Source organism: Ambystoma mexicanum, chromosome 8 (genome assembly GCF_040938575.1).
Source record: "Ambystoma mexicanum isolate Mex_15411 chromosome 8, UKY_AmexF1_1, whole genome shotgun sequence".
Classification (NCBI taxonomy): domain Eukaryota; kingdom Metazoa; phylum Chordata; class Amphibia; order Caudata; family Ambystomatidae; genus Ambystoma; species Ambystoma mexicanum.
Window position 1 is genome coordinate 1,516,735,955 of NC_090929.1, and position 27,768 is coordinate 1,516,763,722.

The following is a 27,768-nucleotide window of genomic DNA, read 5'->3' on the forward strand; positions in this document are numbered from 1 at the left end:
ACTAATGAGTCAGTGGGAGTGTCCGTTATCGTGATAACAGGAGACACTAATGATTGTGTCTCCGAGGACATTGCAGCGTGTTGCATGGTATTGTTTAACAGGTGTGCCGGCTGTTTTGTTTTCGTGCGCACAGAAATTCCTAATGTCGGAGGTGAACGATATGGATCTTGACTTTGATTTTGCATTCCTATTCCCGATTAGATTGATTGACCGGGAGGTTGATTTGGGAGTAATTTGCATATCGGAAATACATGTCCATATTTCTTTGCTCGGCGGCATGTTTGAAACTAGTGTGTATGGTTTTCCCATATCACGAATGCGAGAGCTACTAGCTTGGGAAGTGTTATTCACAATACAGCAGGCTAATACTTACTACAATCGAAGCAATAGGCTGTTATTAGCAGTATCGGATAGTATAGCCTTGCGTTCCCACACCCCACAATCCCGCAAGACAGCAAAGACAGCACTTCACAACAGCATTTCTGCCAACAGTGCGTGGCTGGTATTTTTGTAGAATTCTGGGAAAGGCGCGGGGCCAGCAGAGGTATATACTAAAAAAGGGATAAATAGAGTATATTTAAACACCCATTGTACTTTGTAATATGCAATAAATGCTTGCTTGGGTTAAAATAAAGTCCACATACCAATTAATGTCCTTCAAACAGTTTGAGAGCGTAGTCCAACAGAGGGTCAGACAGCAAACACAGCACTTCACAACAGCACTTCCCAGTGCCAGTCTGTACTGTCCTAATTCCATGTTTCCAATTGTTCTCCCATTCTCTAGTTATTGTTCAGCCGAATTTCATTGTCTTATGAACGTAAAGCACCCTAAATAGTAATGTTATGTTACTGAATATTTATACTGCACCCGTCAGCACTGTAGTGGTTTTATGGCACATAGCTATGTTAGCATATTGTGAACCTGCAAGGGTATTGCTAGACCAAAGCGTGTGGATATGAAACATTAGGGTTAGGGAAGGAGTTGATGGGAAAAGGTACAACTGGGGAAGGAGGTGATAGGAAATAGACAGTGGACAATATGACAAAAGATGGAGAAAATACAAATAGGAGGGGATGGGATATGGGTGTGTCATAACTGGGGTTAGTTATTGGTATTCATGAGAGAAGGTGTCAAGGGATGTGCAATTCAGTTTCAATTATGTGAAGGCAGAAGCTAGACCTGCTAAAGCATGGTACTAGATGATATTGGTGATTGGTTGCACGATGGACTTGAGGTGCTCAAGCTTGCTCTAGTAGTGTAATGTGTAGCTTACTTTTGTTTCTCTATTATGCTACTTCTTACCTCATTCTTATCTCAAATAAATGCGAAATAATGGTCTTCTCCTTAACATCATTTCACAGAATGGCTGTGAGCACATGAAATTGAACGCATTTGAGGGCCCGGAGTAGTAGAATGGAATCTCAAATTATTGGGATGCATATAAACCATTTGAATGCAATGGTTCCGCAGCCGTATCTTCCACAGAATGGCCAGATTCTGCATCTCAATGCCCAACACATCATATTCATTATCATCTCCCTAGGGCACCTCAATAACAATACAATACAAATAAATCAATGTGCTAGTACATGCAATACATCAAATATTACATTCTCTCCAGCAGCGGTCATTACAATGTTCAACCTTTTTTAAAGTGCATGTTGCTGTATGCATTGCCACCATTAGTAACATACAAAAACATTCTGCACCTCTTTTTTCCCAATTCTGGCAGGTCTTCTCCTGTTCCAGTCCCGAGGACATTTTGATTCTGACAAAATATAGAGAATTAAGGGTTGCAAATGTCTGTGTATGCAGCACAGTGCAGGGGGAAGTGCCTCAGAGTCGCCCTTTGTTCCGCCTACTTTTGTTGTGTGCGCCACGCAATGTGCGCTTTCGCTGTGCACGTAGCGCACGCTGTTTGGTGAAGTGTGCGCCCGTGTGTGCCACGCAGGATTTCAGCACACATCCATGGAATACACGCGCACGGACTTCCATGAATCTCCACACGTTTGCAAAACCCTATCCTCCCCAGTGCTTCTGGTTTGATCTTCTTTTCAATTTGTGAGAACTCAGTCTACTTGGTGAACGTCTGCCTGCACATTGGGCTTTTTACAAGTATTCTGCCTGTTGAAGGTTATGTCCATGTGAGCTGTACAATTTTAGCTTGTTGTGCTGTCCCAACCTATTGTTTGCTATGCTGGAATCCTGCTGAACCCTGCCGCAGTAAGGCAGATCTGTAATTTGAGTGGCCAAAGTTTATTCTTTAGTGCCTGGTAGTGAATAGAATTTGGGTTGCGTTCCCTGCACCAGACTTTACAAAGCTCCTCCTTAGCAACAGAAATCCCAGTGGCTCTGCAGCCAATAGTTGAGCAATTCCTATGCACACTGTGACCATCATTCGGATGGCGTTACTTCTCCCCAGGAGGGAGTCCATTTCCACGAGGCTAGGGTGGTGAGGCCGCGGACCAATACCCCCATAGGGGTGTTAACATGCGGGAGGACTTCATGGGGAGGAACACCCCTCCTGGGGACAAGGACGTGAATCGGAAGCAAGTCCCTTCTTACCCACAACCCCACAGGGTGCCAATCACACCAAATCCTTCTGGAGGTAAAAGGTGGTCTACCTCACTCTTTTGACCCCAAAGCCTATAAGATCTGTAAAGACTTATTCTGAAAGTGCCAAAGTGTACTGTTGCCATATCCTTCCATCTAAGTCTATTATTCCTAACTTTGTTACAAAGACTAAGCTAGACAGATTAGCTAATTCTAGCCTTTTCCTTAACAGTGATGAAAAGAAGAACAGAGAAGACACATTTAACCTCTATGAAATGTGGAAAAGACGGAGACAAAAAAGACCAGCCCAGTACAAGGAAGAATGAAGAGTGCTTTCACAACACCCGTCAATCCAACCAACGTTGCGCGCGGGCTGTCCCAGGTATGTATAGTAAAGACTGAAAAGGGACTGGAGAGTGAAGGAGACAAAAGGTAAGCAGGCACAATGCCAGCGAAACCCGGGAGTTTGCAAGCTTCAAAACAGAGAAGAAGTGGAGTTCGAGAAGTAGAAAACTAAAGTAAGCATCGACATCCGGAAGGAACCGTTGGCGAGCTTGGAGCCTGCCAGAAAGTCTGTGAGCTCGAACTTGGGTGTTGTGAAGTTGCAGCTGAAGAGGCCTGCTATTGGAAGAAGACAAACCGCTGGATGCCTGAAGAGCGTCTTGCTAGTCAGCTGAGAGCCGGCGTGGTGGAAGCTGAGAGTCGAAGTGGTCGCTTAGGCAAACTTGATGAGGGTACGAATTACTATGGTGGTTGCACGAAATATAGTGGGTGGGCTGATTGGTCTGGAACTAGCACCCAGACCGGCGGCAATAATTGGCCACAAAGTCAAGGTTGCAGAGTAGAAGTGAAGAAGCCAAGTGGGAGAAGAAACCCACAACCCCATGAAGAGTAGATGATGCATTCCCAAAGAGCAGGTACAGGGAACGAAGAGAAGTCGGGAGAGGGCCAGGTGAACCAGAGTGAGAAGCAAGAATGTAATAGAAAAGTCGAATTGTATTGGAGAAAGCAAGGAGGGCTCAGGGAGCCGCTCCCTCATCCCAGTGGGGACCAGTTGATGAACGTTGTTGAGGTTAAGTTTAACCGGATTGGAATTCAAGAGGGAAATGTGACGAGTGTGAACTTTAAATAATAAATAAGGGGGTGACCAGATCAGAAATCGGGCTGTAAGAAGTCCTTGGGAGGAACTGAGGGAATTAATGAGAACTTAAGAATAAAACCACTGAAGAACGAGAGACCCTTCCACCTCTTCAATCTCTCTCCTTACAGATATCAACTACTTCTCCAACCTCCTCAATACACTCTGTCCAACAACCAACTCTCTCGTACAGATAGTTTCCTCTCCTCCTGTACTCTTGCAGTGCCCAAACACTGGCAGACTGAACTGACTGCTTTTCAACTCGTGGGCGGTGCCTAGGGACACTGTTAACAACTGAGTTGTGTGGGCTAAGCAGTTCTGCGATTAGGCAATGTCACAGGTTCAGGTGCGCTGCCAGGGGTTGGCCTAAACTTACATTAGGGCCTTCCACCATCATAGATTTTAGAGTTGCTCGGCATGTGTGAGGTGTCAATCCCTCCCTCTTGGACCACTGGTTTCCATTGCCTGGTTATTTCTGTCTACTGCAGGCTGCTCTCTGATAAACCTGGTATATTTAGACTGTCTTTGTTGCAAGACTGTTTAATTTGTTTTAAACTCCCAAGGCGTTAAAGAGAATAGGCATTGTTTATTCACAAGCGACTTTGCAATGTAGCAACCGGATTAACTTAAGGGAAGAGGCTTTATTTCCTTAACTTTGTGTTTGGGTCTGACTAGGAAACTGTAATAGCTCTATAAATGGGTCAACCTTATGAAAAGGGATATCTTTTGTGTGGTGGGGGTTTAAATGCTCCTGTTATTGCCCCTGTGTTGGCCAGGATGGTCTGTAAGAGTAGTGGGGGCGTCAGGGTTCCTGTGACTACGCCTGCCTTTGTGCAGTGCCTATTTGGGGCCATCTGTTGATCCTCCACATATTGCTTCCACATTCAGTATACACTAGCTTGGGGCAGCCCTCATCCGCTTTGATCACCCCACTGTCAATCCCCAAGGTAAGACAGGGGACTTAATCGCAGTCAGTAGCAATGATACTGTTAATGGAATAAGGGTTTATCATCTGAATATCAAAGATTTCCAAAGAGAGCAACTGTCCATCTTCTGCAATTTATCAGTGTCGGAAAGTAACCCCCAATATCACTTTAATAATTTAGTCAAAAGAGCAGTATTGTACTTAAACCAAGCAGATATCACAAGGGAATCACAAGCATGCATAATTACGTAGGGGACAAAACATAAGAATACAATTAAACATGCAAGCTCCACTTACTGCACAGTGGTGATAAAGGCACTATACAATCAGTAGGCAGTGAGAAAACTGCAGCCTAGACTTAAGTATGGCTTACATATCAATTTTCTCAATCTAAACTTAATTTCAATGAAAGTACAAGTATTTCTTGTAGTCCTGTAGATCAATGAGTGTCGCACATCAGGGTGTACAAAAAACAGTCATGTTTTCTCTCTCTCAATAAAGAAGCTGGAACAATAGTAAATCAAGCCCTCTATCTGGAAGCAATATGTTTGTGAAGCTCGGCCTTGGCCCCAAGATAGGCCTGGCTAGAAGAGCACCCCTCTATGTCATTGTGCTCTGCAACCATCTCCTCCTTTCTGCAGCTACCCACTCAACAATGCCCCTTTTGTCCTGAGCCTCTTCTCTGTGTGGCCTCCTTTCTCCACTTCCATTCATTACTTCCCTTTCCCCATCATGATAATGTCCGCAGGGGTTAACTGTAAATCTAGTTTATCCCTATGACACCTCACTAGAATACCCCTGGTATCAACTCGTGTGAAATACAAGCCTCCCCCACCTATCCTCAAAACAGGACACTCTGCCACGACTCACATCTCCTCTATTGCCGCTCCAGACACAGCCCTCATCTGTCCTAATTGCCTTCTACTTTGTCGTGTCCACCCGATGACCCTGATCTTCTCTAGCTCGATGGCAACCATCACTGCCACCTGTGAGGGGCCAGTAAGGCAGGGGGGACAACTGTTTGATGATCAACATATGATATTTTATTCTTAGAAAGAAATATACCCAAAGCCAAGGGGAACTAATAACACAGGATAACTTGCCCACACACTAAGCAACAAATGCACAAAGAAAATATATGGCAATACAACATGATGTGAACAACATTCACAGTCTCTGAATAACTATAGTCTACTGTCATGGGTGATTTCCCTTCCCCAGGATTCAAGGTCAATTCTGTTAGTGTTCAACCAAAGACAGAAATGTCTCAAATCAGTTCTTGATAGTTCAAAGTAAATGTAAAGATGTGTTAACCAATGTTCCAAGGAAAGCAAGTCTCTTCTCCATGGTGAAATATCCACTTTCCACTGCCACCAAATAGCACCAATGGTAATCCCAGTCCCAGTGCTTTGTCACCTCTTCAAGAAGACTTGCCACAGTTCAAAGGAAATGCAACATCCACAACTGCCAGGGGTACACAGATTTCTTGATTAACAGATTTTACATTCACAATGGTAGATTTGTCAGGAAAACTTCACAGTGGTGCTGCTTTCACTTCAACAATTTCACTTCTATTTGCTTCACTATGAGAACAGTCACCTTTGACTCACAGTACTCCACCTTGTTTAGACTACTACAATGTTGCATCTACTGACATTCAGATATACCACCACAGCTTCAGGGATTTATATTTCGAGATTGAACTTCAAGTAGGCAAGGCACTCTTCCTCTGAATAACTCTTCAAAAGGGGCAGCCTCTTTGCCCCTCTCTTGTCTGTCTGCCACGATAACAACCTGGGTTTGCCTTTAAGACTTACTTTGCTCTGTCTTTCACAGTCTCTGGCACTACAGGTTGTGTCAACTTCAAAATAGTCTTCACAAGCAGCAAATAATTACCCAGAATCCTAGATGCTAGGTAACGCTTGAACACTTGTATCTTAGGCCAATTGAACTGTTATTAACTTCACTGTACAGTTAGATTGCTTCTTAACTTTGAGAAGAACAAGTTACTCTCTTACCTGGTAACGTTCTTTCGATGGGATGGTCCGATGACTTATTCCATATCTATGACAGTAATCACCACAGCTGTGCTGCTTCGGAAAATCTTTCGGCGTCTGCGTCCTGCGTCGATGTCGATACGCCGTCCTCGAGGACCTCCTCCAACGGCCGACGTCACTGGATGTTATAAGTAGGACGCACAACGCCTTTAGCCTCAGTTGTAGTTTTTTCTCCCAGAACGTGTGGCACCAGTCTTCTGCCAGTCTGACCACACAAAGCCTTGCGGAAACGTAAGCTGCAATCGCATAAGAAATTCTGTGGGAAGGCAGGGAGGGAGCGATATGGAATACGTCGTCGGACCACCCCATCGAAAGAACGTTACCAGGTAAGAGAGTAACTTGTTCTTCGAGGGGATTGGGTCCTCCGACGTATTCCATGTCTATGACAGACTCCCAAAGCAGTACCAATGCAAGGAGGGGGTAAATGAATTTAGAAAACAGAAATTTAGAGTGCCCAATCAAATTGCGGAGTAAAGGACCGCCTTGCCAAAGGCCAGATCCTGCCCCCGGATGGAATCGAGGGAGTAGTGACATACAAAAGTATGTACCGAAGCCCAGGTGGCTGCATCACAGATGTTACGAATAGGAACACCCCTCTGTAGGGCACTAGAGCCAGCCATACCCCTGGTAGAATGGGCCTGTAAGCCGACCGGTGGGTCCTTACCCGCCAAGCGGTAACACTCAGAGATAGCCAAAATAATCCAGCGAGACAAAGTCTATTTCGTCACAGCTTGTCCCAACGCTTTCCAGCGTAACCAATGAAGAGTTGATCGTCCACTCTGACCCGGGACATGCGTGAAATATAAAAGCTTAACGCTCTCCTAGGATCAAGCCTATGGAACCTCTCCTCTTCCTTACCAGGATGTGGAGGAGGATAAAACGCCGGAAGAACAACCTTCTGGCCTAAATGAAATTCCGACACCACCTTCGGAAGAAAGGAAGGAAGGACGAACTCCAAGGACAACCCTGTCCTTATGAAACACAGTGAAGGGTGGCTTAACTCAAAGTGCCCGTAACTCACTCACTCTGCATGCAGAAGTGACCGCAACCAAAAATACAGTTTTAAGAGTTAACACTCTCAAAAGGCATGAATGCAAAGGCACCCATCAGAAACTTGAGAACAAGGTTCAAATCCCAACCGGGCACCTGGAAAGGTGACGGAGGGAACACATTAGTGAGCCCTTTCAGAAACTGAGAAATGAAAGGAATTTTAAAATAGGAACACTCTTCAGACGAGCGCTTAAATATGGACAGCGCCGCCAGGTAACCTTTAATGGTACCCACTTGAAGGCCCCTGTGGGCCAAAGAAAGCAAAAAAAGACAGAACCATGGGAATGTCACATGCAAAAGGATCCACATTCTTAACTCTGCACCAGTTGCAGAACTTACACCAATGGCAATGGTACAGGGACTTTGTTGCGGGCCGTCTGGCCGAGAGCAACACCTCCATCACGTCTTCAGGGAGGTCCCAATCCTTATACCTCAACCTTTCAGAAACCAAGCGTGAAGGTTGAGGGATTTGGCCTCTGGATGTAGAACCTGACCCCCCCTCCCGTGAGAGCAGATCATCTCGGTAGGGAAGGCGACGTGGAGGGCAGATGGAGAGGTCGAGATGGTCCGGGTACCACGTCCTCCGGGCCCATGCCGGAGCAATGAGGATCATCCGGGAACCGAACCTCTGTAACCTCTGCAGTACTTGCGGGATGACGGGGACTGGAGGAAATGCGTACAGCAGAGGGAATGATCACTCCACCACGAACGCATCTCCTAAGGCTCCTTTTGGAGGAAATTCCCACTTCCCGCACTTCCGGTTGACACTGGAGGCGAAGAGATCCACTTGAGGGGTCCCCCAAAGTGGTGAGGATCTTCAGGAGAATCTCCCGAGCCACCTTCCACTCGTGAGAGATCGCGCTCTGCCTGCTCAGAGCGTCCGCCGTCTCGTTTTCTTCTCCGGCCAGATGAACTGCCGAGATCGAAACTTCCTGCTGGATTGCCCAGAACAAGAGCTGCATCGCCTCCCTGCACAGAGGAAGTGACCCTGCCCCCCCCCCCCCTTTCTGTTGAGGTAGTGCATGGCCACCGTGTTGTCCGTCAGGATCAGGACATTCTTCCCTCGCACAGTCGGCAGAAAAGCCTTCAGGGCTAGCCTGACAGCCCTCAGCTCCAACAGATTGATATGGAGTCTGGACTCCGACTGAGACCAACGACCGCTGACTGTCAACTCGTTAGCATGAACTCCCCATCCCGTGAGGGATGCGTCCGTCACGATCGTCACCTCCGGCCAGGGTAGCCAAAATGGAGCCCCGTTCATCAGATTGTCTTCGACAGCCCACCACAGAAGGTCCTGGGCAACCGAGAACGGCACCTGAACAGGGTCCGACATCCTGCCGGAGGACTGAGACCACTGGAGCTTGGGTGCCCATTGCAAAGATCTCATCCGCAACCTGGCCTCCGGCACCAGAAGAATACAGGATGCCATGAGGCCGAGCAATCTCAAGAACTCGAACGCTGGGAGACTCTGGGCAAGCTGAAACTTGTGCACCATCTGCTGAATGTGATGAGCCCTCACCTGGGGAGGAAAACACTGCCCCAGGGATGTGTCGAGCACTGCTTCAATGTACTGGAGCCTCTGAGTTGGTGTCAAATGGGGCTTCTTTAAGTTGAGGGAGAAGCCCAGCTTGTGGAGGGAGTGGCAGGTGACCGGCAGATGATCCAGGACTTGCTCGGGAGAGCGCGCCCTGATCAACCAATCGTCCAGGTAGGGGTAGACGTGAATCCCCCTTTCCTGAGGTGTGCTGCCACCACTACCATGAGCTTGGTGAAAACCCTCAGGGCGGAGGTCAATCCGAACGGCAGGACCCGAAACTGAAAGTGCAAGTCGCCAACCACGAACCTCAGGTACTTCTTGTGCTTTGGATGTATCGGCACATGAAAATAAGCGTCCTTGAGGTCAAGAGACACCAACCAGTCCTGAAGTTGAAGGGCCTGGAGGGCTTGAGAGAGAGTAACCATCTTGAACGTGTCCTTCCTGAGGAGTTTGTTGAAACCGCGCAAGTCCATGATGGGTCTCAATCCCCAGTCTTTCTTGGAAATCAAAAAATAAGGGGACTACCAACCCTTGTTCATCTCCGCTACAGGCACCAGTTCTATGGCGCCTTTCTCCAGCAGGGATTGAATTTCCTGCGCAAGGAGCGGATCCGGATTCTTCAAGGAGAGATTCCCTGGTGGATTGTCTTGAGGCCTCTGCCGGAAAGGAAGACAGTAGCCGTGGGTTATGATCTCTAGATCCCACACATCTGAAGTAATGGCGCGCCACTCTGCAAGATGCTGCACCAGCCTTCCCCCAACCGGCGAACCATGGGACATGGCCTCATGACTGAGCTGAAGCGGCTGCGGCGTTGCCTGAGGACAAAGAGGCAACAGCCCGAGCGGCCTTGGCACCTCGAGTACCTTGTTTTCCACCTCTGGCACTCCTACGGTGGCCCCTTTCACTGGCAGCTCCTCTCGCTTTACCAAAGGTTGAGTAATAACGAAAGGAACCTCCTCTCCATTGCTGTCCCCTAGGACGAAAAGGCAGAGGTTGTCAAACTGCAGCGCCCAACGACTTTGCTGCAGCTTTTGAGGTCTGCAAACTCTCAAGGCTCTCGTCAGCCTTGCTGCCAAAAAGATGTTCCCCGTCAAAGGGCATTTTGAGGAGCCGGGCCTGCACATCAGGAGCAAACCCCAACTTCCGCAACCACGCAAACCTGCGTATAACGGTGCTCGCCGCCATGGACCGGCTGACGCAATCTGCCATGTCCAAACCCGACTGAACGGCCTCACACATGGCATCCTTGCCATCCTGAACCATGGCAAGGAAACCATCCCGTTCGTCCCCTTCGGGAATATGTTCGGCCGCTAAGGAAACAGTTCCACAGAGTGTACGTGAAACGTGACAGGGCACATACGGAGTTGGCCGCCTGAAGCGCCATTCCCCCTGAAGAAAACGCTTTCTTCGCCCAGCCGTCAAAACGCTTGTCGTCCCTATCAGAAGGCATGGTAGGATACGACGCCTGCTTTGCCGGGGCCGTAGCCGCATGCACCACGAAACTCTCCGGAGTGGGGTGCTTGGACAAGTAGCAGGGGTCGCTACTGGCTGGGCGGTATTTTCGCGGCAAAGACTTGCCCACTGCCGGGAGACTCTCCGGAGCAGTCCAAGCCGCCGCCACCCTCCTCTGTAGAGCCATGTGAAACAGCAATCTCGGGTCAGCTGGTGGACCAAGGTTGAGGATATCCGTAAGGTCATCCTGAAGAAACTCCCCCGGGGGAGCAGACCATCCCAAGTACTCAGTGACCCTCGACATAAGGCACCGGTACGAGGAGTCGGCATGAGTCCCAGGCTCAGGCCTACAAAACTCAACCTCCGGAGAGGTGTCCAGCCCACTAGCATCGTGCAGGGACTGCCTCAGGTCCTCAAATTGGCTATGGCCCGAGAGAATCTCATCTGGCACCGTATTAGGAACCATGCCATCATCAGAGCCCTCACCCACCTCTGAAATAAACTCAAGATGGCGGCAAGAAGGCACAGAATGTGAACCAAAGCCATGCTTGACCTTGGCCAGACCCTTTCTAGGGGGTTCCACCGAGCCTCGGGGTACCCCCCGTCGACACAGCCTCGAAAGGTGTAGAGGGCATCGAGTGAATCAGCGTTGACGCCGAACGCGGCGCAGACAGCATCGATGGCGTCGACACAGGCCTCGAGGCCGGAGCCCCGAGCGTGTCCTTCGACAACCTAGGCGCCGAAGGCATCGACGACTTCTTTGGAGGCGGGGCCTCGAAAGAGTCCATCGACCTCGGCGCCACCAGCGTCGACGTCTTCCTCAAAGACATCACAGGTTCACATGGTCTCGAGTGCGTCGAGGACCGGGGCCTGTACCGGGCATGACGAGAACGACTCCCCTTGTCCGAGCGGGACCTCTCCCGCGAATCGTGCCGACCACCTGAGCCCGAAGGCGTGCGAGCGGTGTCTCTCGACCGATCACGACCGACCCCACTCAGAGGCACGGACGGACTGCTTCCCTGCGATTCCAGAATCACTAACATTTTCTTCCCGAAGGAAGCCCATTCCTCCGGTAAGCGACCCGCCAACGGGTGGAGTCCTCGGAAGAGGACGGGGAAGGCGACTGATGACGGCACTTCCGGGAGTGCCTCGAAGAGACAGAGGAGTCGCGGGACCGACTCCGGGACCGAGACCCACTGGAATTCCGACGACGACGCAGAGAGTCGTCTCTCGAATCGTCCGTCGAAAGCCCCACAGACCTCGACTTCCGTGGCTTAGACACCTTACCTACCGATAACTTCTTCTTGCGCTCCCGCAAGGCTTTAGAAGTGAGCGATTGGCAGTCGACACAGTCATCCGTGTCATGGGCCTCCCCGAGGCACCAGAGGCAGGCGTTTTGTGAGTCCATAACCGACATCTTGGACCCACAGTCGCCACACTTCTGTTACGCTCACCTGGCTCCCACAGGGGCGTCGGTTGGACCCGGACAGCTGCGGTCTCCACCCACGTGATGTGTAGTGTAGCATGACTGACTGGATCTGCCCTCCTAATCTTGTCTGCTTAACCCGTAGAAATATTCTCCTGCAAGTGGAGAGATGGATTTAGCCACTTGTGGATTCAAATGATGGCACCCCCACAGTCCTCCCCAACTAATCACCTCTGAAATGCCCTCACAGCAATCTCACCTTATATTCTTAAAAGATGAGCTCTCCATCCTGCGTGGATTTGCAGGGGCACGTCGATTCCAGTTACTTCACTGGTTTGAAGGATCGGGAGAGTTCCGGAGAGTATTGACTCTGAGGTTCCTGGTGAGGACCAGTAAGTATTAAGTTCATAAAGTTCAATATGTCCGATGTTCAGTCTTGTTCCCCCCTTCCTTTCTTGTCTTGCAGCTGGCTCGTGAAAAGATGCTCTCGTGGCAGCTGGTGGCGCTCAGGTAAAAGTCTGTATTACCCGGCGCTGTCCGGTAAATGTTGCACGTGGAAAACGTGTCGTTTTGTCTCTCTTTACAGATGCGGCACGTGAAAATATGGAGAGTCACAAAAGGATGCCTCCGGTGGTAAATCAGGTAAGTCTATGGTGGTAAGAATTATATTTGTTGGTTCCTTCGGCTCACCTTGTGGTTTTCTTTTGTCTCCTAGGTGCCGAAGTTCGGCGAAGAAAAGATGGAGACAGCGCCGACTCGAAGGATGCTGTGAAGACTGGTGAGTATGGCACGGCGCTACAGCTGGAGGTGCGGCGCGTGCAGAAATGATGTTCTTTACAGGTCCGGAGAAGAGATGGATCCAGAATTAGGTGTGGAATAGAAATAAGTTCATTTTCTAACCTTGTCCCTTTCTTTCCTCTTTGTTTTAGGAGCTCTGGATTCGAGGTGGGCGTGGCAGAAGACTGGATGCAGGCTGCAGGCACGGTGAGCGTTACGCTGCTGGATGCAGAATAACACGAAGCGTGTGTTGCTGGTCGGGCGTGGTTTAAATAGCCTCAAAAGTAGTCCCAGGTAAGAAGTCCCTAGAACCACACCTGAGTAAAAAATAGTCCCTGTAGACAAATAGTCCCTTTCAGGCTTCATGTTGGATTGGAGTCATTTGCAGCATGGTCTGCCTGAGGTAAGTAATGACTATGAGCCTGGCGTCTTAGGCGCCAGGACTGATTTCTACTATGAGCCTGGCGCCTAAGGCGTCAGGACTGAACCCAGATAGCCCCTAGCCGGGGCTGCTGAGGTTTTACTAAATGTCTAGATGCCTGCTCCCAGGGCTGATGGGCTTGGTCCGGATGCCTGGGGGTAGGCATCATGACACTTCTTAAAGCCCGGACGCGGTGTGGAAGACGAGGTAGACATCTTCACGAAGAAAGACTTCACAAAACGAAACAGGTTCGAAGAACCGAGAAAGAACTCCAAAGAGTCGAGGCACGGCAAGATCTCCGAAGCGAACACATTCACGGAAAAAACTGAACCGAGAATAAGGGCGTTGTGCATCTATTTGATGTAGTTTTCAGAGTTTAAAGTTTGCAACAATGTTACTAAGGTTAGGTATTCGGTAAAGGTCTTAGTAACGTTCACTCCTCTCAACTAGTGACATGAGACCACTCATTCATATAGTAATAGGCTTTTAAAGATTGAACAATGGGTTTTAACAGCATTAGCTACTCATGCGAGGAAAAGGTTCTATGTCAATTTTCTGCATTTTGAAGACATAAAAAAGACAGATTTATTTCAGTCAATTTTGTGCAGCCCTCAAATAGCAGAAAAAGCACATGGCAGGGCTTTCTGAAAGGAAACTAATTGACTCAATGTAATGCGCTCCAACTGTTCAAAGGAATGTGGAGATGGGGCCCTGGAGGAGTTAACTAGACTTCCCTGGTGGGATCAGGGTCAGAGGGTTATCTTTCTATTTAAAATATGTGCATGTTGGAGTGTACGTCTGAAGTAAGACTCTAAACGTGACATATAGAATAACACATAGAAAATGTAAAACCAAATGATATTTGCTACTTGCAAGAACTAAATATGTCACAAATTCGCAGGAAAAGTACACTTTGGGACACAGAGCTCTGCCCTCCATGTTAAAGCTTATTCATGTTTGTCTACCCTTAAATACATGACAATACCTGAGACCTTCACCGACTGCTTCAGTTCAAGAATATCCTTTATGTACAATTTAGCAAATGCTCTGAAAACAGGATCCAGCCCCCATAAAAGCACAGGGGGCTCCTCTTGAAAGGATCCAGGCCCAGACATCCTTCAGACAATCCAAGTTGGTACCTGCATGCAACAAGAAAATTGTTTCCATTGATTAGTTATTTTGAACCAAAATGTTTTTATGTACAAAATGGAAGACAAATGGAAGGTAGCAGTTAGATGGAGGAGCAAGAAGAGCAATACATCTGTCTTCACGGAGTGTGTGTTGCGTTAGGTCAGAAGAAGTCGGCAGAGGGATGGGATGGCATTTTTAACCAAGACTTTAATAAAACAATTAGAAAAAAGGGCTATCTGCCCCTATAACAAGGGGGGGGGGGTTCCCTGCCCAACAGAAATCTAACAATGGTGCTCGTCATCAGCGATGTTTGTTCAAATCAAACTAGTCCGTCCTCTGTCTAAAAACGAACCTACGCTAACCCTACCACTAAAGGAAAAAGGTTCAGAAAACAAAAAGGGGTCCAGGAGAATGACTCCCTTCTCCTGGACAGGCTTACTCAGCCTTAGTGCTTTATCTTCATGTAGTTCCATGTGATATATTTAATTAGTCCATATAGTTCCATAAGGGGGCTCTTCCAGTCTATCATGTCCAATGATTCTTCCGTCTCAATGTTCTGTGTTGCACTATGGCAGGATCTTGCTCCTTTCCCCACTGGGTTCTGGTTAGTTTCTCTTTTCTGTAACTGGGACGAGTGCCGCAAGTCCCGTATTCCTCTTGATTGACTTTAGTGACTTCACTACTACTGGGATGAGGGAGATGTCTCCCGTAGTAATCTTGATTTGCTTTACTGGTGTTCCAGCTACTAACACGAGGGAGATGACTCCCAAAGTCTTCTGGACTTACTTTAATATTTTCCCAATTACTGAGGTGAGGGAGATGACCACCGTAGCGTTCTTGACGTGCTTTAAAATGTTCCCAATTACTGAGACGGGGGAGAAGACTCATGTAGTATTCTTGACATGTGCTATTACTTTCTCTATGCACCTGTGCCCTACCGGGTCTCCCACCACTCACGTTACCTTTGTCTTGAGTGGTTGGCGCCACCGGTTCTTCCTGGAGTCGCGGGTTTCCTCTGAGCTGGTAAACACTGCCAACATTTCCCTCTTCAGCTTTCTGTGCTTCTCGGCGGCTCTGCGGAGCCCACTGCTTGGCGGTCTCGGGTTGTTTGAGGACCTGCACAGTCCACCTCCTCGAGGTCACACCACCACCTGAATCTTCCAGACCTTCTTGCAAGACGGATTGCTGCCGGCTCCTGGATTGATTTTCCTTCTGCTTCACCACGTCCTCTCGACCAAGGACCAGCCTGCTTCCACAGTTTTTCTCTCTTCCAGGTGTGAACTTCCTGGGCTGCACCTGCTCGGCAACAGCTTCCCTGTTCTGCAAGTCCTTCTTCAATTTGTATACCATCTATCTGGGACCTCCCCAGCAGAGGATCATTGTCCTTCCTCAGTCTCCATGAAGTATTCTTCCATGACTCCATGGTTCCAATTCTTCCCAGTGATGCATGTTTCCAATGGCGGAGTGATCATTATTACTCCTTCATTCTTCTTCTTCTTCCCAGTATGAGTGGATTCCAAATTGTTGGCACACTTCAGGTTTCCTTCACTCTTCCTTTTTTCAGTGGTGGTGTTTTTAAATGGAGTAAGGGAAGAGGCGTTATAATAGGAAACTGTGGTCTGTTCAGGATGGAGTTCTTGAAGGTATGGATGATCGGAGGGCCTCATAATAGAGGGTTAGGGAGTTCCTTCATGGAACGGGAATCCTTTCTCTGTGTTGGAGTTATGCTCTTCCTAACTCCTGGAGGTTTCTTTGTCTCAGTACTTGTCAACTTAGTATTCATTATTCCTCCTGTACTCTCGCTCGCCACAGTACCGGGGGGTGATCTTTTCCTGTAACCACATTACCATAACCTACGTAAGAGGAGTCTTGTAGTCGGATGGTTGATCTGGTCGTAGTAGCTTTGTGACGATCATACAAAGGGTGTCCTTCAGGAGGTGAGACCTTGTCCCAAGAAGCGGTGTCTCTCTGAGGTCCCGCATACCGTCACCTCTAGGAGGAATGTTGCACAGCAAGCTCACCCACTTATCCTCACAAGGAGAGGCTCCCCTCTGGGGAGAAGTGACCGACTCCCTCAATTCATCACAGTGTTTAGAGTGTGTTTGTTTGATGTGTTTGTTGCCCTCCCATCATTCTCTTTGCTCCAAGAGGCCTTGGACTGGGCTTACCCTTAGTTTGGCAGTCACATTTGTTCACTTACGATGAACCAAGATTTCACATCTCAGAATGAATTAGGTTGTTTTATCAAAGCGGGGGACTGTTGACCATGGTGAAATACAGCCAATCAGTAATTCAAGTCCTACAAGCGTTGCCAAAGCAATAGGTTTTGGTCGTCCCAAGTCAAGTTCAGCCTCAAATTCCCCAATAAACGCACGCCATGACTAAATGACACAATGACACATACCAGGCCCACATGCCAAACAGAAAATGAAGAGCAAAGCAAATAATGTTCCCTTAAGCACTTCTGATAATGTTGACAGCAGAGACAACCAATTGCAATGAAGGAATATACAGATAGTCTTACCTTACAGAATATTGGCAACATCCAAAATAAAGAAATAATGACATCACCATTACAGAGTTGTAGTCATACACATGTTCATCTACCCTGGGCTTTAAGTGGGCCAGTGTTATTGGTGGCGAAGAATTCCCTAGCTGGGACATTGGCAGGGCTCCCCAAACGTATTTCTCTGTGGGCTTAATGTGAACGAATATATAATTCAGATTTAGCCGAGGTATGTCGCTCTCACCCCATGTTTAGAAACACATTATCAATTTCAAATATACGTGGAGTTTGATTATTTGTTTTATAACACTCTAAAGGCAACAGATAATATAAGGAATGCGTTGTTGGATTTTTGCATCAAAGTATTATATTGAAGTATTGCCATCATGATGATTGAATAAAATGAATACATAAGAATAGATTTCCTTTAAAAGGAATGAGGGATTGGAACCTGCATTGGCCTTTTTTTATTTGATTTTTTATATTTTTATATTTAAAGTTAAGCTGATTTTACAACTGATGATTTAAGGTACACCATAGAACACAAGTTTTAAAATAGATTTTGCTCCCTTCCATACTAGGTATGAAAACTCGACCAAATCTGTTAGGCCACTCCTTTAGTAACATAGGCCACAATGTTCCTTACTGACCTGCGATTCATAGGCCACTGTCAGATGTTTCTTTGGCGCCATGCCCAAATATTGTTTCACAACTTGCTGCACGCCCCCTCTTCCCATCACCCCAGATTTCTTATCTCAATTAAAAGTACTGCATCTACCACTATCCAAATCAATAGTATTTGCTCCACTGGGTGTCACTGGAGCAACATGTATGCGCCACAACCTAAAAAGAAATTACATGCTCCCAAAACTGCAGCGAGAACGAGGCATATCAAGATGGCACGTAATCAGTCAGTGGGAGTTGCACCGAAAGCGGCGTGATCTTATATGGGCCTCTCCCAACTCCTTGGCAAACTGTGACTTTAGGATTTCGACAATTGGCTTTTGGATTTGGCAGCAGTGAGCAGCGGATTATGCAACAGGCTGGCACACACAAACTTTCCACTTCCAGGCTACACGGGGTGCGCTCCTGGGCAGGGCAGAACAAAGCATTCATTCACTCACGTTGGATTACATCAGTAATTAGTGATTAGTAAGAATAGGTGTGGTACCCACACAACAGGCAGCCCTGCAGACTTGGACCAGCCTATTCACTTGATATAAACAGCGATGCATTCCTCAGACATCCTTATTACAACTGGATTATGTTCCTCTGCATCCTTCCCAGGTAGCAGGGAGCCATAAAATGAACAGCCTTTACTTTAAACCATTTAGGAGTACTGCATTATCAGGCACGCACACCAATCAAATTTACAACAATAAAAGACTAAAATATTTAAGAATGGGATGACCCCCAGAAACCAAACCACTGAAAAAACGAAAATACCCCATCTATCTAATTCTCTACCGATATCTGTGCATTGTGTCTGGGCATGACCACAGGCATCTTTACCCCGAGAACTAGCTCCTCCGCCTCTACATTTCTGCATAGCTCCCCTCAGAGGAGAGGAAACAGTATCACTGAAACAGAGGAAAGAGTGGCCCCGAGACCCCAATTGACAATTGTTGCAGCCATTGTAGCCTCACATCCAAATCCTAAAGCTATCAGACTGAGTCTTGTGGCAAGTCAGAAATAGGAGACAGACATGAGGACATGTTTATATAAATAAGGCCTCCTCCCAACCCAACTTCTATGATGGGGTCTCTACTCTACAAAACAAACGGGTGCTTGTCAGGACGTCTTACAAAGAAAACTCAGTCCTCTGTCAAAAACTAGACTCAGGTTACTCTCCCTTAGGTAAATTAGAGGTGGCTGGTTTTCTAATCCCCACCAAAGAGTCTCTTCCAGCCTTCAGCCTGTTTTAGTAGTCCCAACAAAAGAAATGGCTATCAGTTTTCCTCTTGGCCAAAACAACGGCCTTCTCAGCCAGTCCGAACAGTTCCAATGTTATCCTATCTTCTGGGATATATTCTCCTTGTTAGATGTAACAGGTTCTCCTGACCTGCATAGGTCAATATTCATAGAAACAAAAGTCTCTTTTTCCCCCCTTGTGGGCTATGTATTTATACTTTCAGCCTCCCGTGGGCGACGGGCCTACTCACCCGCCTCCGCCCCCGTGCAGTATCTTGATTCTCAGCCCAGTGTGGGCTACTGGCCTGTTCAGCCCAGCTTTGGTCGTCACTTCTTTCACCCCTAGTAGGGTAGTCGAATTCTCAGCCCAGTGCATGCTACAGGCCTGCTCAGCCCTGTTTTGGATGTCAGTATTTTGCCACTTTCGTTGGATGTGCAGATTTTCAGCCCAGCATGAGCTCGGTTGTGGCCTCACTGCCCTCCATCTGCTCCTCGTACGGTGCCGCGTACCTTCTGTCCAGCGGTGGTGCTCGGTAGCGGAGACAGCCTTTCTGGCCAGCATGGATCTGTGCACTTGACCAGGCTCTGGTCTGCACTGCTGGCTTTCTGCCATCCCTTCCTCCTCTCTGGGACATCGGAAAGGCAAGGCACTGGTAAGTTTCTTCTTGTTTGGCTTTGCTTCCTTCCTCAGCAGCTCAAAGCTCATCGCTTTTGTCGAAGCAGCAGTGTTCCACAGGCTGCCTTACGCCAAGACGCTGACTGCGTGACTCTTCGGCTCAGCTCCTCCTGCAAGGGAGAGAGTCCCTCCTCTGCGCGCTTGCGCAAGCCGGTGTTCCTCGGTCCCCGGCTGATTCTCTCGCTTTCTATTGGCATCCAGGTATCTTTATGTCCCTACCTGGAATGGAAGGGGAGGTTCCATTGGTTCCGGTCTTCACAACAGGGTGGCAACAAATACAGGTTAGAAACCAAGCCATCCACTTTAACAGGGCCCTGTAGTACATGGTTGACCTGTTCAATTCCCATATAAACACACACTTGGGACTTTGAAGTAAAAGGAGGTGGAATGAAATCCTTACTTGGAAATTCCTTGTCCCCAGATGGGGGTCACCCCCAATGGGATCCTGCTTTCCCTGCTCCCTAGAAATGCTATTGCGTTGTCGGTTCACCTACCAAGTCCTAAATGTGGGTGGCCCTCCCGTGGGGAGTAGGGACAAATTGCCTGGATTTGTCACAATGTATATATGGTTCATAAATACAAATTCTTTAATGCTAGGTTGAGTGCTGACACAAATTAAATGACCGCCAATCCCAGTGTGCATTATGTAGTTAGTGATTCAAGGACACAGCCCTTTTATCAGAGACATTTGTCAAATATAAAGATTTGTGATCATTCTTATGCTCCTACAAATGCTCTTTGATTTTACACAAAGCAGCCAGAAATCCTCAGTTTTGTTATTTTTCTCCTCATAATGGTATTTCGAAAGCTTTTTTTACAACTTTATTTAGGTTGATTGCAACATGGAGTACCATTACATGCATCAAGCTTAAACCATCGAAAATAAACCACAGATAGCCGATCCCATAGGTATCCTCCTTCCCCCACCTCCCCCTAGCCGCCCCAGCAACGTATTAAAGAGGTTAATGTGCCTGTAAAAATAGCGTCAGTAATTGTGCCTTGCATGTTAACGCTGGGAACTCAACGTCATAGTCCAGGAGCGGGGACCAGATCTCAGAGAACTGATGTAGTCTACTCTCTTTAGCTGCTGTAATTTTCACTGCCACTAGAATGTCCCATGGGGCCCCCTGGCGATTTCTAGGCACAGGGAATAGTGATCTTAGCAGCCAGGAGGAGTTGAGTAATTGGCAGTCTTCCTAGATCTGGGGTATATCCCCGAAACTGGTGCCCCCTGAAGGAACCCCTCGGGCTGAAGAGGGAACCTAATGTGGGCGATATCTCGATACAGGCAAGAATCTTCTCCCAGAATGCTTGAATTAAGCGACAGTCCCACCACATATGAAAGTATGGGGCTCATGCTCTACATTTTCGCCACCACGACAGGTCCAGGGCCCTGGGCATATGATGTAATCAGGTTGGGGGAAGGTTCCACCGAAGCACCATTTTAAAGGTGCACTCCTTGTTCGTTATACAAGTGGAGGAAGAGTGGCTGCTCATCTCGATGTCCAACTATTCCCGAGCAACCCAGATCCTCCTCCCACTGGGACATCTATTCGGACCGAGAAGCAAGTAGGTCATCTTGATGAGATATGTTGCCCACCTGAGACCTGTCTAGCAGGGTACATTCAATTGGCCCAAGATTGCGAGTATCCCCCCAACCCCCCTTTCACTGCAGGGTGTATGATCCAATAGCGAAGTTGGGCATATGTGAATCCGTCCGCTTCATCGGGTGGAGCTTTTCCTTACAAATGTCAAAAGTACAAGGCTGGCCATCTTCAAACAAGTCTGCTACGGTGATCAATTCCCCCCAACCCTCCCAAATCCAGTGCCCAAAGTGACCAGATTGCAAGCTCAGGGTGAAGGATGGGTTATGGAAAACTGGTGCGAGTGGGCCTATACCTCCTTGGTTCCGCTTATACCTCAACACCTAATCATAGACTTTTACAGAGGTTTTCGTGAGGAGAACAGCAAGGGTCATGGTTTAGGTGCCAAGTGAGGAACATGTGGCCGGGAGTGAAGCGGAAGTGAACTTCTGGACTGTTCGATGTGAACCCATTTCGATTTACTAAAGGGAACCTGCCAGGTAAAGAATCTCGCCAGTTGTGCAGCAGCATAGTATTGATATAAATGTGGAACCCCTAGGTCTCCCAGACAGGGACTGCCCATCACCCTTTTGGGAATTCTAGCTTTTCTGCCCCACCAAATAAACCGGAAAGCCTTCCGTTGTAAATGGAGCAGGGGGCTCAGCGGGATTACCACTGGGGGCGGGGGAGGGGTGGTGGGGAGGGGGCAAACAGGCCGTAATGCAGCCCATTAATAAGACTTCTCAGGTCGACCACCTCACCAGATCTGCTTCCAATGCTTTGAAAAGAGGTGGAAAGTTGAGCATTGAGCTGCAATTCGCACCCCTAGTTAATCCAGGGAGTCCGTGTTCCATTTAAATGGGCAAATCGGTTGTAGGGAGAGAATGTCATTCGCAGTTAGGCACACCCCTAGAGTACAGATTTATTGTAGTTAATTTCAAAACCTGCCGTTTGACCAAAGGATTTTCATTCTGAGAGAGAGTGCTGTAGGGAAACTTGCGCGTTAGCACATCATCTGCATAAAGGAATATCTTATTTTAAAAATGTTATTGTGCATTTAGTCATGAGGAAAAACAAACTGACTTTTTACACATACAAAGGAATATCTTATGCTGCATCTGGCCAATTACCAACCGCTCTAGAGAGGGGTTGTTCCGCATCTTTTGGACTAGGGGCTCCATTATTAGGGTGAATAACAATGGGGACAGGGGGGGGAACCCTTCTTAGTTCCACAGGTGAGTGGAATGGCAGCTGTATGTTGCAGGTTAACCCGTAAGGTGGTTTTCGGGGCACTATAGTTAGCTTAAATCATTTTACGGAATAGGGGTCCAAACCAAAAAGCTTCTAGGGTGGCCTTCATGAAAGCCCAGTCGACTTATTGATTGTCTTTTTTTGCATTCAGGTCTAACAGCGCCAGCTTGCGATAATCTGAGACTGCCACATCTACCAAGTTTAGGGCCAAACAAATATTGTCCCCTGTCAACCTAACCTGAATAAATCCTGTTTGATCCGGGTCGGTAACTTGGGGAGAGGACTCGGGACAATCGATTCGCCAGAACTTTTGAGGAAATATTGGCATCAATGTTAAGCAATGAGATTAGCCTACAAGCGGCACAATCGTTAGGGTCTTTCCTCGGTTTTAACAATAATATTGTTGAGGCCGTTTGCATGGAGGGGGTTGTGGATCCGGTTTGTTGAAAGGAGTTAAACAGAGCCATTAGTGGAGCTACCAACTGGGCCCAAAAGATTTTATAAAATCTGGTTGTGAACCTTCCGGGCCAGGGGCCCTAAACTTCCAAGACTTGATAACAGAGTCTACCTCTACCAAGGTAATTGGGGCTGTTAAAAGGCTTCCCTCTCAGCTCCTGGAAGTTGTGGGAGGGAGGCCTCTTGCATATATTGTGTCTGTTCTACCTAATGTCAGGGGGTGGGGCTGCTAACTGAAGCTTTAAATCTTCTCCATATTGCACCTTCCCCAGTGTATCCTGTAGGCCCACTATAAAGTTGTGTCATCTAACCTTGGCCAATTTCCTGACTAAAAATGTATTAGCCTTGTTGCCTTTTGGCGTAATAGCCCTGTTTCGTGGTTAAAAGAGATTGAGATTTTTCCTCCGCATACAAGGCTTCGAGCTTACCACGGCAGCCTGCATGGACCAATGACTTTTAGGGGACCACCTCTTTTTATGTTTATCCTCTGCCTCAGCAATTACTCTCTCTCATTGGGTCCGCGTTTCCCTCTTACATTTTCAGTAGGCTTCTGTATGGGCCCGAGTTCGCCCCTCATGACCGTCTTCATTGCGTCCCAGGTGATTGCCACCGACGTGAGAATGGCAGGACTCTCCTGAAAGAAGTTGCGAATAGCTGTTGCTATTGCGTCCTTCAGCCAAATGTTGCTCAGGAGAGGGTCAAATAAACACCAATGTGGCCTCTGGGGGATTGGGGAGGGCGCCGAGTCACAGATGTGGGCCGTCAACCAGACAGGGGCATGGTTAGATAGGATCCTGGGCTCGATCTTCACCTCATCCACATATGGGAGAAGGTGGGGGGAAGCCAAGAGGAGATAAATACGGGAAGAGGTGCAGTGGACATGGGAAAAGAAAGAAAGATCCTTATCACTGGGGTGCAGCACTCTCCAGGTGTCGACCACCCCCATAGCTCCCCAGGGCAATCTCAAAATCCTTCGAAGTGAGACCATGAGTTCTGTCCATCAGGGGGACCGGGACCCCATTGAAATCACCACTAATTATGAACTACCCTTCCTAAAAGGGTAGGAGAACAATTTCAGCCACCGTAGCAATGTCTCCAGTCCTTCGTTGGGGGCATAAATCGAAATTAAGAGTATTGAGTTGTCCATATAGTAACCCTTTAACCCCTGTATAGCAACCCTCCAGATCCAGCAAAGTTTCCAGTTCTGTGAACAGAGTTTCTAGAGAGATGAGAACGGAAGCCCCCCCCCACCTTTTTGATCAGCTGGAGGCATGGAATTGTATGGGGAAATTCCTGTTCCACAATCGATTAATTTCTGGTGGGGTCAGGTGAGTTTCTTGTAACAGTGCTACCGATCATTTAAGTTTTTCAGGTGTAGTAACATTGATGTACGTTTAACTGGGGGAATTCAAGCCTTTGACATTAAGTGTTACAAAAGTACGTTTCTGGTGGGGTGGAAGCACCTTTTGGGAATCCGGATCAACCAGGGGGGAGGAGTCTGGTGAGCTTCAACCACCATATAAGTGCCTCTGGGTTGCAACTCCACGTGGCAACCGGGTTTTAGGATAAAAGAACCAAACCAAGAAAAACAAAGATACAGTCCAACTCATGAACTGTAACCAGAACGTAAAACTGAAATAGGAGTCTTTGCCCCATCTGCCATTGCACTCCCAGACAGGTATGTGATGTGTGAAGCCCGGGGCGAGAGGAATTTTACTTCGAAGTGTGTTGCCAGGAAACTTGTGGAGAGTCACAAGCAGAGTGGGGTTTCGCCGGGGCTCCTTTGGGTTGTGGTCAAGTTTGTTGCGGCGATGCTACGGGTTTCTGCCCCTTGGCCACCATCGCCCAGGTGTTACGTTTCGGTTTGGGAGCGTCCCGTTTCAATTGTGTGGGAGGCTTTATAGGCGAGTCTGCCTCATTATCGGGAAGCAGCGTTCCATAGGATGTCTTCGGCTTCCTCCGGGGAGCTGCTGGTCACCGTTGTGTCCTCTAGGGTAAACTGCAGTGTAGCGCAAAACCGCCATTGATATCAGACCTTTTGGTCCTGCAGGAATGCCGTCAGCGGTCTGAGACCTCTATGCCTTTGTACTGTCGCAAGATCTTGGAAGATTTGTAGAGGTGCCCCCTGAAAGGTTAGCTCGTCTCGTGTCTAACTAGCCGCCACGATTTCCTGTTTAACCATGAAGAAATGGAGCAATGTTATAACTTCGGGGGGAGAGTCCGAGGACAGATTCCTACGGGTACATAGCCTGTGGGTCCGGTCAAGGAGAAGCATTGATTTGTCGACGTGCAGTAAAAGCATTTAGAAGAGTTTCCTCATTTTTTTTTTTACGGTTAATTACAAACCTTTAAAATTCAATTAATTTTTACACCCATTTTGTCTGAAAACTTAAGTCATAGAAAATAAAAAAAAATTAAAAAATCACATTGCAAAAAGAAAGGAAAAGGAAAAAAAAAAGACAGACAGCTAATAATTAACTGAACAAGTTTTCATTTTCAGTCAGACACAGGTTAAACTTTGATGATTTTCTTTAACATCCACCAATCGTTTCAACATGTCCTCCAAAAAAAAGGTCAAAGCAATTGTTAATTTCCGATCAGATTCTTCAGATAGCACTCGACACTTAGAGACTGCCTTTCATTAATGAAACGCCCCATATGCCTAGTTCTTTCAGAACGAAGGGCTGTACACACGAGTATGAGGTGTTTCATTGTTTCGACTTGTTGATCACAAAGCCTGCAGGTTCTTCTAATGCTAGCATAATTTGGCCATAGGCCAAGTGTCTCCTTTGTCTTAAATAGGTTGAGGTGAAATATCATGTACAGCAATCTTCGATGCTGATCCGGTCATTTTTCCAGACATCTTTCGGTCTTATTTAAACTTTGGCTTCACATGGTACCAGTCGCATGATCTTAGGACTTGATCTTTGTTTACCTGTCGCGTACCAGTCTTGTTGCCAACGTTTTTTCTTGGCCAAATCTGGGTTAGTCTGGAGGGTATCAATATCAATGTCAAGATCTTGTAATATAGACCCACATAGACAGCATATGTTGTCTCCTTTACCAGGATTATGCAAGAATTTGAACTGTGGTAGAACATTTCCCATTGTCTTTTTACGGAAGAGTGTAATCATGTTCCAACAAATCCTAGCATTTATAGACAGTAGATTTAATTTGTAGCGGATACAGACTGTTGGTGTTCTCTTGGACAGCCATAGTACTTTTGTCCAAAAGGTGTTATCTAACGTGGACCATAAGGTATAATAGCAGCCCAACGCACACTCCGTGAATCACACTGGTTTTAAAGAAAAAGTACCATATTGTTTAATATGGATGCTTGGATTGCTAATTGCCAGCACTTGTTTTTGACACTTTCCGCCCAAGGTGCATCGTTCAGATTTGAGCTGATTTCCATACCCAGGTATCTAGTGTGCAAGGTTGACTTTAAAGTCTCTTTCTCCAACTTCCATTCAAACTTTATATTTGATCATGCTTTACTTTTCCTCAGTTCTTGTAGGGATAATACTTCAGATTTGTTCGTGTTGATGCACAAACCATTGTTGTTGACATAGGTTTCCAAAGCATACAGTTTTCGTTGGAGCCCTATTGTTGTGGCGTCAAGAAGTACCTAATCGTCCACATATAATATCCAACTTATATGCGAACCATGGATTTTTGGAGGAAATGAATGAAAGCTTTCGATGGTATTACCGATGACAGACAAAAACAGGTTGAAGATGATCGAAGCCAAAGGGCAACCTTGTTTGACAACAAAATGTTTTAATTGCAGTTGAAAGGGATCCACTCCGGTCTAGTCTGATCCTGACTTGGTGTCTGTATGCAAATCCTTGATTGCCAGTATTGTTGGAGGAGTATTTTCCCCCGAAAAGCCCTGCAAATTATTGTCTAGGGTCTAAGGTTTCGGAAGGAGTTAAAGTGTGAAATGTGGTGCTGTCTCAGGGTAGCAGCTGAGCAGGTACCCCAAGAATAATGATACATTTGATGGAGAGGTGTAATGCTGAAACAACATGAGCCAGCACTGCCAACACCTGCAGATCTAAGGAGAGAAAAGTAAGAGGGAAAAAAAACAAGGTGCAACCCAAAAAGGAAGTGGGAACAGTGCTCACGGTGGAGGCCCTGTGCAAACTAAATGGCATGCAGAGAGTAGTGTGAGAAACCTGAGGGTGTACTCGCCTTGAGAGCCCATGAATCCTTTGTTCAGGGGGGTAGGGGAGGGCCAACCAGCTTGGTTACAGACCCTGGGAGTGGACGAGTAAGGGAGGCTCACCTAGACAGGGGGTTCTTGGGGACTGCAGGCAGAGCGCCCTCCGGCGAGACGAAGTATCCTCTGCTTTCTGACACACCCCTACCCGACATCTCAATGTCATTTTGGGACATTGGCATCAACGTCCTGTCCTTCCCCAACCTTGTTCCTTGCGGAAGAGAAGGAGAACAACAAGGGAACTCAAGATTATCTCTAAATCCCAATACAAATGTTGTCTCTCCATAACACTACAAATCCCATAATCCCCCTCTTCTCTTAGAATACCAAAAGGGGTGTAAATTAACACCCAGGGGATATTTCCATCTCAACTCCATCTCCACTTTCCTGTTTCCTAAATTTACTGACAGAAATAGGAAGCAACCAGGAGTTACAAAGAATGCCCATGGGGATCAACAGTCCATGAATTCCTATGGACATTCTCCATATTGTCCCACTAACAAGAACAGGTAAGGTCAGGCAAGCCCAACCCTGACGAAACACCTGCAAACCCTTAACACTACACAAAGGTGTATAAAAGGAGGCTGTTAAGGGGAAAAGGTCAGTTGCTCTTGGGAAGCCAGGAGGGAGGCTGCAAGGCAGAGACCGGTAGAGGATCCCTACCTAAATTCCAGGCACTCGGCAGGCGCAAGTTT

General features: G+C 47.3%; 1 protein-coding gene across 11 annotated transcripts in view; it reads right to left on the bottom strand.

The window, feature by feature from the left end:
- STN1 (STN1 subunit of CST complex) overlaps positions 1 to 27,768 on the bottom strand; it is a 1,349,458-nt gene that overhangs the window by 976,420 nt on the left and 345,270 nt on the right. For all 11 annotated transcript variants that reach the window (XM_069611734.1, XM_069611735.1, XM_069611725.1 and 8 more), the window contains one exon: positions 14,323 to 14,476. In XM_069611734.1, the coding sequence (XP_069467835.1) occupies positions 14,323 to 14,452 (130 nt within the window). In that variant the 5' untranslated portion in view covers positions 14,453 to 14,476. The remainder of the gene's footprint in view (positions 1 to 14,322; positions 14,477 to 27,768) is intronic.